The 13,840-nt window shown below is 38.7% G+C and overlaps 2 protein-coding genes and 1 non-coding gene across 4 annotated transcripts in view; 2 read left to right on the top strand and 1 right to left on the bottom strand.

Annotated features, from left to right (window-relative positions):
* Positions 1–8,936, bottom strand: part of LOC109820476 (photosystem II stability/assembly factor HCF136, chloroplastic) — a 17,083-nt gene extending 8,147 nt beyond the window's left edge. The window contains exons 1-2 of the mRNA XM_020386628.1: positions 8,515–8,936; positions 827–1,062 (exon numbers count right to left, since the gene is read on the bottom strand). Coding sequence (XP_020242217.1) covers positions 827–1,062; positions 8,515–8,833 — 555 coding nt within the window. The 5' untranslated portion in view covers positions 8,834–8,936. The remainder of the gene's footprint in view (positions 1–826; positions 1,063–8,514) is intronic.
* TRNAA-AGC lies at positions 9,927–9,999 on the top strand. Its single transcript has one exon. It is a non-coding gene; the product is annotated as a tRNA-Ala (tRNA).
* Positions 10,093–13,714, top strand: LOC109820462 (tRNA dimethylallyltransferase 9). Of its 2 annotated transcripts, none has more exons than XM_020386611.1 (3): positions 10,093–10,258; positions 10,487–11,815; positions 13,353–13,714. In XM_020386611.1, exons 1-2 carry the CDS (start codon positions 10,243–10,245, stop codon positions 11,812–11,814), a joined length of 1,344 nt encoding a protein of 447 aa, XP_020242200.1. In that variant the 5' UTR covers positions 10,093–10,242; the 3' UTR covers position 11,815; positions 13,353–13,714. The 2 variants fall into 2 exon arrangements, with proteins under 2 accessions (XP_020242200.1, XP_020242208.1); XM_020386619.1 differs by having other exon boundaries at positions 10,487–11,820.

The following is a 13,840-nucleotide window of genomic DNA, read 5'->3' as shown; positions in this document are numbered from 1 at the left end:
TTCAGTCTCGACCAAAGTGGCATGGAACCCAGTTCGTCTCGGTTCACGGGACGGGTACAGGAGGATGGTACCCCACCCATTAGGAACCGGGTACCGGGGGATAGGCTTATATGGTATGGCAGGGTACATGGTACGCTTTAGGTTTGGTTCATAAATGTAGGAATTAGAGGTTTTGCAAGAGTCAAATTTAAGAAATATACTAGTTGATATCAGTAATGGTAAAAGAACCTTGAGAATCATGTTGCAATAAGGTAGCATACTTTATTTGCTTAAATTCGCATTTTTTGATGTTTATTCTTTTCAAAAATATTTTTTTTTAATTTTTAAATAGTTTGAATTCTAAATCGGGTCACTGGAGTTGGTGAACTGGGTCAAGCTCCACAGGAATGTGGGACGATTGAACCCGAGTCACGGTTCGTTATAGCATCCTATGTTCCCGATTGCTATGGTCTCGGCTTTTGGAACAAATAAGGACCTCAATCCGACTCCTTAGTAAAAGAATGACGTAAAGGTTCATATTCCCTTCTAAGTTAACTGTTCTGCAATGAATATTTTAGTTATTGTACATGACTAAATTGCTAAGAGCTACCTCAGCTTTGTATGTAGTCCTCCACTATCTACTCTTTTTTTCTTTCTTCCATTAATAGTCACTCTTATACACTTTTAAATAATTTTCTTATGATTTTAAGGCAGACCCGAATAATCAGATATTATAGTCCTGCTATAGTAGCTTATATAAAGAGCAAGGCAGACAGAAGTTATGGGCCTAATACGCAATGGAAAATGAGCAGTAGAATCGTCACTAGTATCAACTAGATGTTCTTACGATATCTCCTGGAAGCTGAGCGCTCAGAGGTATTCTTTCCCAGCTTTCACCTGCATCTGATGTATATAACAAGATTGCAGGTTTTCCAACAATCCAGCCTTCATTTCCCTTGAAGCTTATTGAGTTGAACCTATAGTTGAAATCTTCATCCTCGGCTGAGGGTATGGACCGAGGGACCCAAGTGTTGCCTCCGTCCTTTGTCTCCATTAAAGTTTGTCTAGTTCCCAATAGAAAACCTGGATGGGAAAACATTCTGTATTTAACTGAATGTTCTATAAGACAAATATATATATGTATGTATATATATATATATAGGATTATTATCAATACACCAATAACAATCTTCATCTCTGTTACGGTTCAAACATAAGAGCTACAAAACGTAAAGAAGTAAGATTTTAAGATAAACACTGGCATAAGTTATTTATAAGTACCATTATGTACAAATAATCTTCGAATCAAACAGTTTAGAGTCCTTTTTCCTGAAATTGTGGGTCCCCTTTCACTACTCCCAATAGAGGGAAAAAAATTCTCTATAACATAGGGTGATGCCTTTATTGTGCGACCTCGTCACAAATCAAATGGCTTACCCAATTCTCCTCAGGTTCTTTGTAATAGCTTAGACTTTAGAGTATTGTCTCTTTTTCTTCCACAAATATATTTTAACAAAAACAACAAAATCCTAATCCCCAGTTTTTGCCAAAGCCTACATGAATTATGTTCTTCCATTTACTTTCTTAAAGTGTTATCTTCTGCACTAAATTAACCATTATCATATTCTTCTTGATTGTTTCAAATAAATTTATGTTAGGCTCACCTCTAGTTGTCTTTATCCACTAATCAACCTCATCACTTTTCCTAACTGGCGAATTTAGTAACATCATTTGCACATAAAAAAATATCTCAATAATCAATTTTCTCTCATTTTATCCTCAATAGAAGCAATCTCTAACTTATCACAAGTGGATTCATTTCTTATCTATCTCTTAGTTTATAATAACATGTCCATCAGAACCTTCTAAATTCTATTATCCTCACTTTTTGCACATGTTTCTTAATTGTTCAGCATGCTCAATGTGAAGGCATTATTGGTCATATAACTATCCTACAAAAACTTTTGCTTCAATTTCATATGTATTATATGATCACACAGTACTACATAAGCAGTGATCTACTTTGACCATTCTGATTTGATTCCATAAACCACATCATCACTAATTTCACCATCTTGATGAATGACTCATCCTAAATAGTAAAATTGATTCCTCTTAAGTATTTCTCAATTGTTAATATGCACTACGTGCTCATCTTTTTCAAAGTTTTTAAAAATCATATTCCATATATTATACTTTTAGTATACTGGCTCTAAAACTTATCGATTCTAGAGCTTCTATCAGTCTTTCTACTTTAGAAACTGTCTCGTCCTTCTTCTCATCAACGGCATTGTGTCATTAGCAAATCACATAGGCCATGGAGTTTATCAAGGATATGCCTGGTAAGTCTGTTCGTAACTCAACAAAAAAAGAGAACGATTTCAAACTGATCCGTAATGCACTGCAAAGTTGTAGTGTGATCTCTGAGAAGGCAAATCAATCAAGAAAGATCAGTAACCCATTGTAAGGTCGTAGCCTAGGAGATTCGTTTATGTTGAGCTGACTATTTGACACATAAAGCGAATATAACAAGGCAAGCAGGATAAAATGACAACTATACAAATCTGAAGAATCACAATAACCCCATGGTTGTCATCACCGCAAAAGGTAACAACAACCTGTGAAGGCTGATTTTAATAGCTCAGATGGACAAATCAACAAAATTGTTTCCCTTTAATCTAATCATGACAAGATCTTTGTATATTGTGAAAATAACTACCAAGAAGGTATAAATAATCTCTCCTCATGAATGCAACCTTTCCGGTTAGACAAGGAAATTTCCCCACAATCCTTCGGACCATGGGCATCAAACCCCTAGGCATGTCTAAGGGACACTCCCCAATGCACAGCCTCGAGTATTACACAAATTAGTTTTCTATAGGTGCTCCCCAAGAGAATTGAACCAGAGACATTGGCGTATTACTCATAGGCAGCTTACCAACTAGGCTGGACCCTCTTGGGTAAGGTACATGAAACCTTTGCTTACTGTTTTCATCAAAGAAAGGCATTGCTGCAAACATCGGAAGGGCATCGCCGGAAAATAGCAAATCTTCACATGGACGTTGTTGGCTACCTGATATTTCGAACTACATATCTTATTGGTTTTGCCCGAACACGTGAACCTGGTTAATTGCTGCAGAATCAAGTAGCAAAATAGGAAGTTTCGAGCATTACTATTTACAAAATTTCAAATTTAGCTGAATTATTTCAATGTTAATAAAAAAAATCAAACATTTTGCCTGTTGGTCAAATAAAGTGGCAGCCGACAGCAGCTCTTGTTTACAATGAAGAAAAGGTGCTGGTGGTTGAAGAGCTAAGTCAAAAATGGAGGCAGGCGTGCTGGCTTTAGGTGGCTGAAGAGGTGCTGGCTTTCGGTAGCCGCACTTGTTGACAACAAGAGCCGTTTTTTGTTGATAAATGAGAGGATTTGAAGCCTATAAAAGCCCCCCCTCTCTTCCTCTGTTAAAAAGCACTCAAAACCAGCAGAGAGTGATTGAGAGATAAACAAAGAGAAAGCCATACAACGAAATCTGTGAGCTCTCAATATTTTGTATGAGTGTTGTATGTTGAGAAAGAAAAGAGAAAGCCATACAACGAAATCTGTGAGCTCTCAATATTTTGTATGAGTGTTGTATGTTGAGAAAGAAATATAGTGATACATTGTATGAGTGTTGTATGTTGAGAAAGAAATATAGTGATACACCCTCTTGCCGTGGACGTAGATCAATTAGATCGAACCACGTAAATATTGTGTTTGTGATTGTTCTATTCTCTGGTTTAGTGGGTAATTTCCCTTACAAACTGGTATCAGAGCTTCTCGGTTCTAGGACAGCTTTCAATCCTCTACAATGGCTTCCGCAAAGTTCTCGGTGTCGATCTTTGATGGCCAGAACAATTTTGGCCTATGGAGGATAAAGATGAAGGCTTTGTTGCGACGTGAAGGCACGGTTAAAGCTATCGACGGGAAATACCCAGATGATATGACTAGTGCCGAGATCGAAGAGATGGACGAAAAGGCTCACAGCGCCTTGCAATTGTCACTATCCGACAATGTGCTTCGTGAAGTTGCCGATGAGGAAACGGCAGCGGGGTTGTGGTCAAAGCTCGAAAGTCTCTATTTGAAGAAATCTCTTACTACGAGATTATACCTGAAGCAGCGGCTATACACATTGAAGATGAAAGAAGGTACACCCATTCAAGAACACCTTGATGAATTTAATAAAATTATCATGGATATGAAAAACCTGGATCTAAAGCTTGATGATGAAGACCAGGCTCTCATTGTGTTATGTTCCTTGCCTAACTCTTATGAAAACTTTGTTAACTCTATGTTGTATGGAAGAGAATCCATAAGTCTTGAGGATGTGAAGGCCTCTTTGAATTCTGCTGAGTTGAGAACAAAGTTGAATGGGAGAGGTACCGATGGGCAGGCTGATGGTCTGCTAGCCAGAGGTAGATCGAAAGCCAGAGAGGGTGATAAAGGTCAATCCAGAAATCGCTCAAAGTCCAGGTCAGCCCCAAACAAGAAAAATGTGGAGTGTTTCTACTGTCACAAGAAAGGGCATTATAAGTCAGAATGCTATGCTCTAAAGAAGAAAGACAACCAGCGTGGTAAAACCTCATATTCAGCTAATACGGCAAAGGCTGATACTGCCGTTGTTGCTGAGACGGTTCTTACAGTATGTCCCTTGGATGGCCGTTCCGATAAAGAATGGATCTTGGATACAGGTGCGTCTTTTCATATGTGTCCAAATAAAGATTGGTTCACTACTTACAGATCTATAAGTGGTGGATCAGTTTTGATGGGTAACAATGCAGTTTGCAAGACAGTTGGCATTGGTACAGTTCGCATCCGGTATCACGATGGGATAGTGAGAACTTTGTCAGATGTGAGACACATCCCGGACTTAAAGAAAAATCTAATTTCTTTGAGTTCTTTGGATTCTATTGGGTGTTCTTACACTGGCGAAGGTGGAGCTCTTAGAGTTACTAAGGGTTCATTGGTTGTGATGAAAGGTAGTAAGGTGAACAGTCTTTATGTTCTCCAAGGTAGTACGGTGACAGGCTCTGCAGGTGTGTCTTCTGATGCTGATAGAGACACTACTCAGTTGTGGCACATGCGCTTAGGCCACATGAGTGAGAAGAGGATGACTATTTTGAGTAAACGTGGCTTACTCTGTGGTGATCATACATCATCACTGGATTTCTGTGAGTATTGTGTGTTTGGGAAGCAAACTCGGGTCAGCTTCTCGACTGGCTCACATACGACGAAGGGCACTCTCGACTACATCCATTCAGATTTGTGGGGACCTGCTCAGGTTCCATCCAAAGGTGGTGCTCTTTATTTTCTGACATTTATTGATGATTTTTCCAGGAAAGTTTGGGTTTACTTTCTCAGGCGCAAAAGCAAGGTGTTCGAAACTTTCAAGAAATGGAAAGTATTTGTTGAAAATCAAACTGAAAAGAAGATTAAACGTCTCCGAACAGATAATGGCTTAGAGTTCTGCAGTGGTGAGTTCAATCAGTTCTGCTCAAATTCTGGGATCGTACGACATCGCACGGTCAGGCACACTCCTCAGCAAAACGGGGTGGCAGAACGCATGAATAGAACGTTGATGGAGAGAGCTAGGTGTATGCTCTCAAACTCTGGCTTGGATAAAGGCTTCTGGGCTGAAGCTGTTAACACAGCTTGTTACTTGGTGAACCGGTCTCCTTCTACCGCCATTGAACACAAGACTCCAAACGAGGTATGGTCAGGTAAACCAAATGACTATTCAAATTTAAAGGTATTTGGATGTCCCGCTTACTATCATGTTAGAGAGGGTAAGCTTGAGCCTAGAGCTAAGAAATACATATTTATTGGTTATGCTGATGGTGTTAAAGGCTATCGTTTGTGGAGTCTTGAACCTGATTCTCCTAAATTCATTATTAGTAGAGATGTTACTTTTAATGAAAGATATATGCTTGATCATGGGAAGGTTTCTGTTGAGTCTACAGGAAATGTAGAGAAGACCATGGATAAGGTGGAGCTTCAGGTGGAGCTCGAGGGAGAAACGTCTCAAAAGTCGTCTATAAAATTTGCTCCTACAGCTGTAGAAGAGCAACATGATTCAGGCTCAGATGCTGATGATGCTGAGACTGAAGAACCTTATTCCATAGCCACTGGCAGAGAGAGGAGACAGATCAAACCTCCTCAAAGATATGCACATGCTGAATTAGTGGCGTATGCTCTCACGACAGCTGAAGAGATGAGTATTCAAGAGCCATCAAACTTTACTGAAGCTGTCTCATGCGGAGAATCTGGACGTTGGGCCACAGCTATGACAGAAGAACTCGAGTCACTCTACAAGAATCAGACTTGGGATTTGGTGCAATTACCTAAGGGTAAAAGGGCAATTGGATGCAAGTGGATTTTCAAGAAGAAAGAAGGGATCCCAGGGGTTGAAGATGCTAGATTCAAAGCACGGTTGGTGGCTAAGGGTTATAGACAAAAGGAGGGAATTGACTATGATGAAGTGTTCTCTCCGGTTGTGAAGCATACCTCCATCCGTGTATTGCTTGTCATAGTTGCTCTATTTGATCTAGAGCTTGAGCAGCTTGATGTGAAGACTGTATTTTTACATGGCGAACTTGAGGAGACTATCTACATGTCTCAGCCAGAGGGACACTTCGTAGAAGGTAAAGAAGATCAAATTTGCAGATTGAAGAAATTTTTGTACGGCCTAAAGCAATCTCCCAGACAGTGGTACAAGAGGTTTGATAATTTTATGCTTAGTCATGGGTACACAAGAAGTACTTATGATAGTTGTGTGTACTACATGCATCTAGGAGATGATTCTTTTATTTATCTTCTATTATATGTCGATGACATGCTTATTGCTGCTAAGTCTTCTATTATATGTCGATGACATGCTTATTGCTGCTAAGAACATGTCGCAGATTCTTATTTTGAAGAACCAACTCAGTGATGAGTTTGAGATGAAAGATCTTGGTGCAGCAAAGAAGATCTTAGTTATGGAGATCAGGAGGGACAGGAAAGCTGGAACTTTATATCTCTCACAGAAGAGTTATATTGAAAAGGTGCTTGAACGCTTTGGGATGAAGAAGGCCAAGCCCGTTACGACTCATTTGGCTCCTCACTTTAGGCTCTCGGCTTCAGATTCACCTACAAGTGAGAACGAGAAGAAGGAGATGTCCCGAGTTCCATACTCTAATGCAGTGGGTAGCATTATGTATGCTATGATTTGCACTCGTCCAGACATTGCCCAGGCAGTCAGTGTAGTGAGCAGATACATGGCTTAACCAAGGAAGACACACTGGGAGGCAGTGAAGTGGATCCTACGGTATCTCAGGGGTACCTCAGATTTGGGTTTAGTTTTTGATAGCAGTACTTTGAGAACCTCGGTTGTAGGTTTTGTGGATTCTGACTATGCAGGTGATCTCGATAAAAGAAGATCTTTGACTGGTTATCTTTTTACTCTTTCTGGCTCAGCTATTAGTTGGAGATCAACTCTACAGTCGACAGTTGCTTTGTCTACTACAGAGGCAGAATACATGACAGCAACAGAAGTGGTAAAAGATGCCATTTGGTTGAGAAATCTCGTGAGGGAGCTTGGACTACAGCAGGAGGCTAGTTCAGTTGTATTTTGCGACAATCAGAGCGCAATACATCTAAGTAAAAACTCAGCACATCATGAGAGGACAAAGCATATTGATGTCAGATATCATTTCATTCGTGAGGCAACTGCTGAAAGAAACATCACTATGAAGAAGATTGGTACTGCAGACAACCCAGCTGACATGTTGACCAAACCGATCCCGGTCTTCAAGTTCAAGCACTGCTTGAATTTGGGAGGCGTTCGCACTTGTTAGACGGTCCCATTTGGGGCATTGATTGTAAGATGGGTGAAGACTCACTAGTTATTGGTGTCGGTTCAGTTTTGAAAAAACTTCACCGAGGTGGAGATTGTTGGTCAAATAAAGTGGCAGCCGACAGCAGCTCTTGTTTACAATGAAGAAAAGGTGCTGGTGGTTGAAGAGCTAAGTCAAAAATGGAGGCAGGCGTGCTAGCTTTAGGTGGCTGAAGAGGTGCTGGCTTTCGGTAGCCGCACTTGTTGACAACAAGAGCCGTTTTTTGTTGATAAATGAGAGGATTTGAAGCCTATAAAACCCCCCTCTCTTCCTCTGTTAAAAAGCACTCAAAACCAGCAGAGAGTGATTGAGAGATAAACAGAGAGAAAGCCATACAACGAAATCTGTGAGCTCTCAATATTTTGTATGAGTGTTGTATGTTGAGAAAGAAATATAGTGATACACCCTCTTGCCGTGGACGTAGATCAATTTGATCGAACCACGTAAATATTGTGTTTGTGATTGTTCTATTCTCTGGTTTAGTGGGTAATTTCCCTTACATTGCCTAATTGTTTCGAGCACCATCCATCCCATTATCGTCAAAGCATCACAATTGAGGCGCTAACATCTACTGCCACAAAAATTGCAAAAAAAACCAACAAGAAATTAGGGTTAGATCCTCACCGTGTTTAGGGTCATCAGGCACAAAAGCGATGTCAAGGAGCACAACACCAGGATCAATGGGGAGATAAACCCTCTCCCACTCCGAGAGCGGCGCCGGCGACGCCTGCAACTGAAGCGCAGCGATGGAGAGAGGTACGGCCGAGGCATCTGAGATGAACTGACGCCGCGTTCTCTCGGGGGGAGGAGGAGGAGGAGGAGAAGAAGAAGAAGACGAAGCTCTTGGAACAAGGCGGAATCTTTGGGGGTGTTTTCGTCTTTTCGCGAGCGAGGGTTTGAAAAGGAGAGGGTTTGAGTCTGCGAGCTGAAGTGCGCTCGCCATTTTTGGAGCTTTTTCTTTCTCTCTTTCCCCTGTTTCTTATCTGTTGATTTTGTTCGCGGGTGTTTTCGAGCTTGCGGAGAGTTCAGTGGATAATACAGGTGTGTGATCGTTTCATTTCCACGATGACTGAATATATAGCATTTTTGTCCCAAACTAACAGAGTGAATTGCACATATAAACCCCCAAAAAAGTTTGGATCGTCTTGCGTGAAACACCCTTGAACTTTGTTTTTCCAACTAAACCCCATTATAAAACCCCAAAGACTCTCAAACTAGCCCCCAAAGATTTCTACTTTTTTGTCAAAATCTCCAAAAAGGCAAGCCCCAAAGAAAAGAAAAAAAGAACAAACGAAATTGGGCAGATAATAAGGTTGTCAAATTACAAGAGGCAAATTTTTGAGATTTTTCTAGGAAAGGTTTAAAAGTTTTGGAGATTGCTAGAGATCCTTTGGAGTTTTGTGGAAAAGTGTTGAGGGTTAAATGGGAAAAACAAAGTTTCACAAGGTCGTGAGAAATGTCTCCAGGATTTTGGGATGTTTTGTGAAATTTACTCAAAATAATATTTACAGAAGTAAATAAAGAAATGGAGTAATTTTCACAAGACTACAGTGAACTTTTAGTATTTTAAAACTATATAAAAACTGTTCTATTAAATGAAAATGTTATAAACCTCTAAATCAGTATAAAATATATATCGCATCAAAGAATTAGGTGACAGATTTGTAATCGAGTAAATACTAAGGGGTGTCTCCTTCTATTCTTGATCTAATCAATGTGTTGCTAATTTGGCATACATACAGAGCGCTAGATCTCTAATTATACATATATGCATATCATAGCTGATGATCTAAATATATGTTGCGCTATTGATACTCCAGTGAAGAGTGTGGAAGGACATACTGTTTATCGATTGCTCTTCAACTTACTATCTGAATTTCAAGATATATAATCGGGAAAAAAATGTAACCTTTATACAAGTGAGTTGTTACTTGTTAGTATATAGAACTGGTGTCATATATTTCGAATGTCTAACACAGTGGATTTTTGTATTAATTAATGATGTATTACATACGTGTGAATACACAACAGCAAAAGGGGATGTAGCTCAGATGGTAGAGCGCTCGCTTAGCATGCGAGAGGTACGGGGATCGATACCCCGCATCTCCAAAATTCAAATATATGTGTTTTAGATTTTGTCTCCTCTTTCTAACTAAATATATTCTTTAAAAAATTCATATAAAATCTAGGCTTACAAGTTCTGACCTGAATCTACTCGATAGAACATCCCCCGTGACTAGTGGGGATAAGGGCCAATCAAATAATTTATTATAGTTGTTTTTGCTTTTATATTTTTTTATTATCCTTTTTTTAACATTATATGATCTCTACAGAGTTCACTACAGTACAGTAATGATCCAGCGAATTGGTAAGCCTTCTGCATTCTCCTTTTTTTTTCTTTACAATGCATGTAGTATTTGTTGCACAACAACTGTTTGATGAAATGCCTCACTAATAAATAAACTTATATGTCACTTCTTTTTGAAATACCCACTAATTATTTGTTATATACTTACATCGGTGCTAAAATATTCATATTCGCTCCTTTTTAACTCTCAATAACAGATTTATTTCCATGGTTAATTTTTCTCCACAGATGTTCATTCCTCACTTCCTTTAATAACCAAAGGAATTAGATTACCAACTTGGGGAATGAGACTTGCATTGAGCTTCAAACACAAACACACATTCTCATTTTCTCGAAAATACCTATCCACAACTACATGTTCAATCTCAAACCCGAGTAAAAACAAGCATAAGGTCATTGTGATCTCCGGTCCAACCGGAGCAGGAAAGAGCAAGCTCGCAATAGAGCTTGCAAAGAAACTCAACGGAGAGATCATCAGTGCTGATTCGGTTCAAGTGTACCGTGGTCTTGATATTGGCTCAGCCAAGCCTTCCGTCTCTGATAGAAAAGAAATTCCTCATCATTTAATCGATATATTGCATCCCTCAGAGGAGTACTCTGCAGGGCAGTTCTTTGAGGATGCGAGAAAATCCACAAAGGAAGTACTTGAAAGAGGCAAAGTGCCCATAATTGCAGGAGGCACTGGCTTATATTTGAGATGGTTTGTTTATGGGAAACCCGATGTTCCAAAAGTAACGATGGAGGTTGCTTCTGAAGTTTGCTCTGAGCTTGAAGAGTTTATGAAAAGAGGAAATTGGGATGAAGCTGTTGAGTATGTAGTTAAGGCTGGAAATGAAAAGGCTTATTCAATCCCATATAATAATTGGTATCGCTTGAGAAGAAGTCTCGAGGTTATTAGGTCAAGTGGGTCACCTCCTAGTGCTTTTGAAGTTCCATATGATTCTTTTCGTGACCAAGTTGAATCAAATGTTGGAATTGAAGAAAATTTGGCGAAGGAATTGGAGTATGATTTTATTTGCCTTTTTCTCTCTAGCCCGAGAATTAATCTTTACAGAGCGATTGATTTGAGATGTGAAGAGATGCTGATGGATACTGAAGGTCTTCTTTCTGAAGCTTCGTGGCTTCTTGATATAGGTCTTCAGTCTAATATGAATTCTGCTACTCGAGCTATTGGGTATAGACAAGCAATGGAGTATTTGCTTGGTTGTAGGCAAGAAGGGGGGAAAAGTTGCCCTGTTAGCTTTCGTGGGTTTTTGTTTGAGTTTCAGAAAGCATCACGAAATTTTGCAAAGAGGCAACTGACTTGGTTTCGCAATGAAAATATTTATCATTGGCTTGATGCTTCACAGCCTTTGGAGACTATTCTTGACTTCATTTACAATGCTTATCATGAGGAAAGTGTGGTGGTGCCTGAGTCTATTCAAATGGAAAAAAATGTATCTGGAAGGCAAGAGACATATGAGATAAAGTCCTATCGAACTAAAAACAGGATTTTTAGACAGGATGAAGATTGCTATCACATTTTAGATTGGGTGAGGAGGACTCAACGGCGATAAGGTAAGGTATTATTATATGCTTTATTTATCATCAGTTAAATTCTGAGTCTGCAACTTTTAGAATGTTATTCCCTTAAAAAAAAGAACTCTTAGAATGATTTCTGTTTGTTAATAGCTTGTTTCTTATTTCCAATGTGATACCTGCAAGATTGTATCATTTTAGCATGTGTTTCAAATATGATCTCTTGCTGGATTCTCTGAGGTGTTTCCTTTTCTTCTCGTCGACGTCGTGTTTCAGCTGACATAAAAATCTAGATTAATGTTGAACCCACTGAACTGTATTTTAGTTCCAAAATATTGATCAAAAGAACACTTCACACCTGAACACACACTAGGTTTGTCATACAAATTAATGTTCCTATGGGCGTGATGCCCCATTAATAGTCCACATCGGAAAATTGGAGTTTAAGAGGGTTTAAATGATGGGTCTTGAGAGTCATGTGCAACATTGACTAGTCAATTTTGGCAGTGGATTGAGCCAAACCATGTGTTGCACTCAGTGGGTCTCAAGGCTTACATCGCGTCAATGGGCTTGCGGGCCTGGGCGTGACATGTATCATATACCCATATCCATACATATACCATATACAAATCCCAGTTTGCTTATACACAAATATACCTCAATCAACGACCCCATCTAACCATATGACATCACATAAATATACAATGCATACCTATATAGACCTGTAGCACAAGCTAGCCTAGTCGGCTGTAAATCCATAATTGGTGTTGTTCATCTTGTTCAAAATATCATCAAACCTAAATATTCATAGATGTAGATTAGTTTGAGCCTTATAAAATACGAGTGAAACTAGTTTCATGATTATGCACAACTTAAGAGGTTGCAAATAGTTGATGATGATTTCAAAAATCTAAAATGTACAAATTCCTACAGATATAGATCATGTTATATGTAGATCAAAACGGACGGTACTGATCATCATATTGACTAACCTGTTGGGCTAAGCTCACGATAAGAATTTCATCTCATTTTACATTTTTCTTATATATGTTATTTAGCAAAAGAGTAGATATTGTTTAGTAATATAAATTCTCACATACAATGGGGGAATTTTATCAGTAACACTATGGTATGATTATTTACGAACATTATTGCAAGTATCAGTAACACAATATCCAGATGAAAATGATGTATGCTATATACAGATGGCCCAAACTTCGCCTTTATGCAATGAATCTTGCTTATTGCAAGACTTCATTAAGTTTACTGTTTCAATCCGTATGCTTTTAGGAAATTATATATAACCCATATTTGATATATAAATGTTTTCGGTATAAGAGTGTTCACTGAAAGTGACTAAACAAAAATAGACTACTTAAAGCATAGGTTTATAAAAATTCAAATTTATTTTTATTGAACTCTTTTATGAAATTACTTGCAACTGAATGACCATAAAGTGTATCTCACATTAGTTATATACAAATTCAAATTCATATTTGTAGTACTATTTCTGGAATTACTTGAATCTGAATGAACGAAATGTGTTACCTCACATTTCCATTTGATTTTCTGTTAGGCAAGTTTATCGATTGCAACTTCAAAAGGTTACATCAAAGGCATAGACGACTCATTGAGAGCGACACACAATTAAAGAGAACGGATCATGCTGATATAGAGGAGTTACACCATCGCTCATGGAGATTTTGGTGATGTTAGAAGTTTTCTTTTGCTTTCTGCGGCTTAAAACTTTTGTCATCTCATTCGTTGTGATCATATGTAACTTTTGTTTGATACCTTGGTACTGCAATTTATTTATTTATTTTTTTTGGTCCAAATGATGTGTTTTGTGTATTTCATGTTCAGTTTGTTGGGGGAATGAATAATGTCGGAAACTCCTACATTATCTTCTAAATTTAGGAAGAAAATTTCTGCCTGAAATTTTTATTGCAAACGTATCTCCTGGAATTGTGACCTCCTTATCTCATGCAAATGCCTGTACTTAACTTGCCTCAACCTCCTCTCTCACGGTTGCTCGGTTTTATCGGATGAGATTAACACAAGCAT

Source organism: Asparagus officinalis, chromosome 1 (genome assembly GCF_001876935.1).
Source record: "Asparagus officinalis chromosome 1, Aspof.V1, whole genome shotgun sequence".
NCBI lineage: Eukaryota > Viridiplantae > Streptophyta > Magnoliopsida > Asparagales > Asparagaceae > Asparagus > Asparagus officinalis.
Note: the sequence above shows the minus strand (reverse complement) of the source record. Positions and strands in the feature narration are given on the sequence as shown.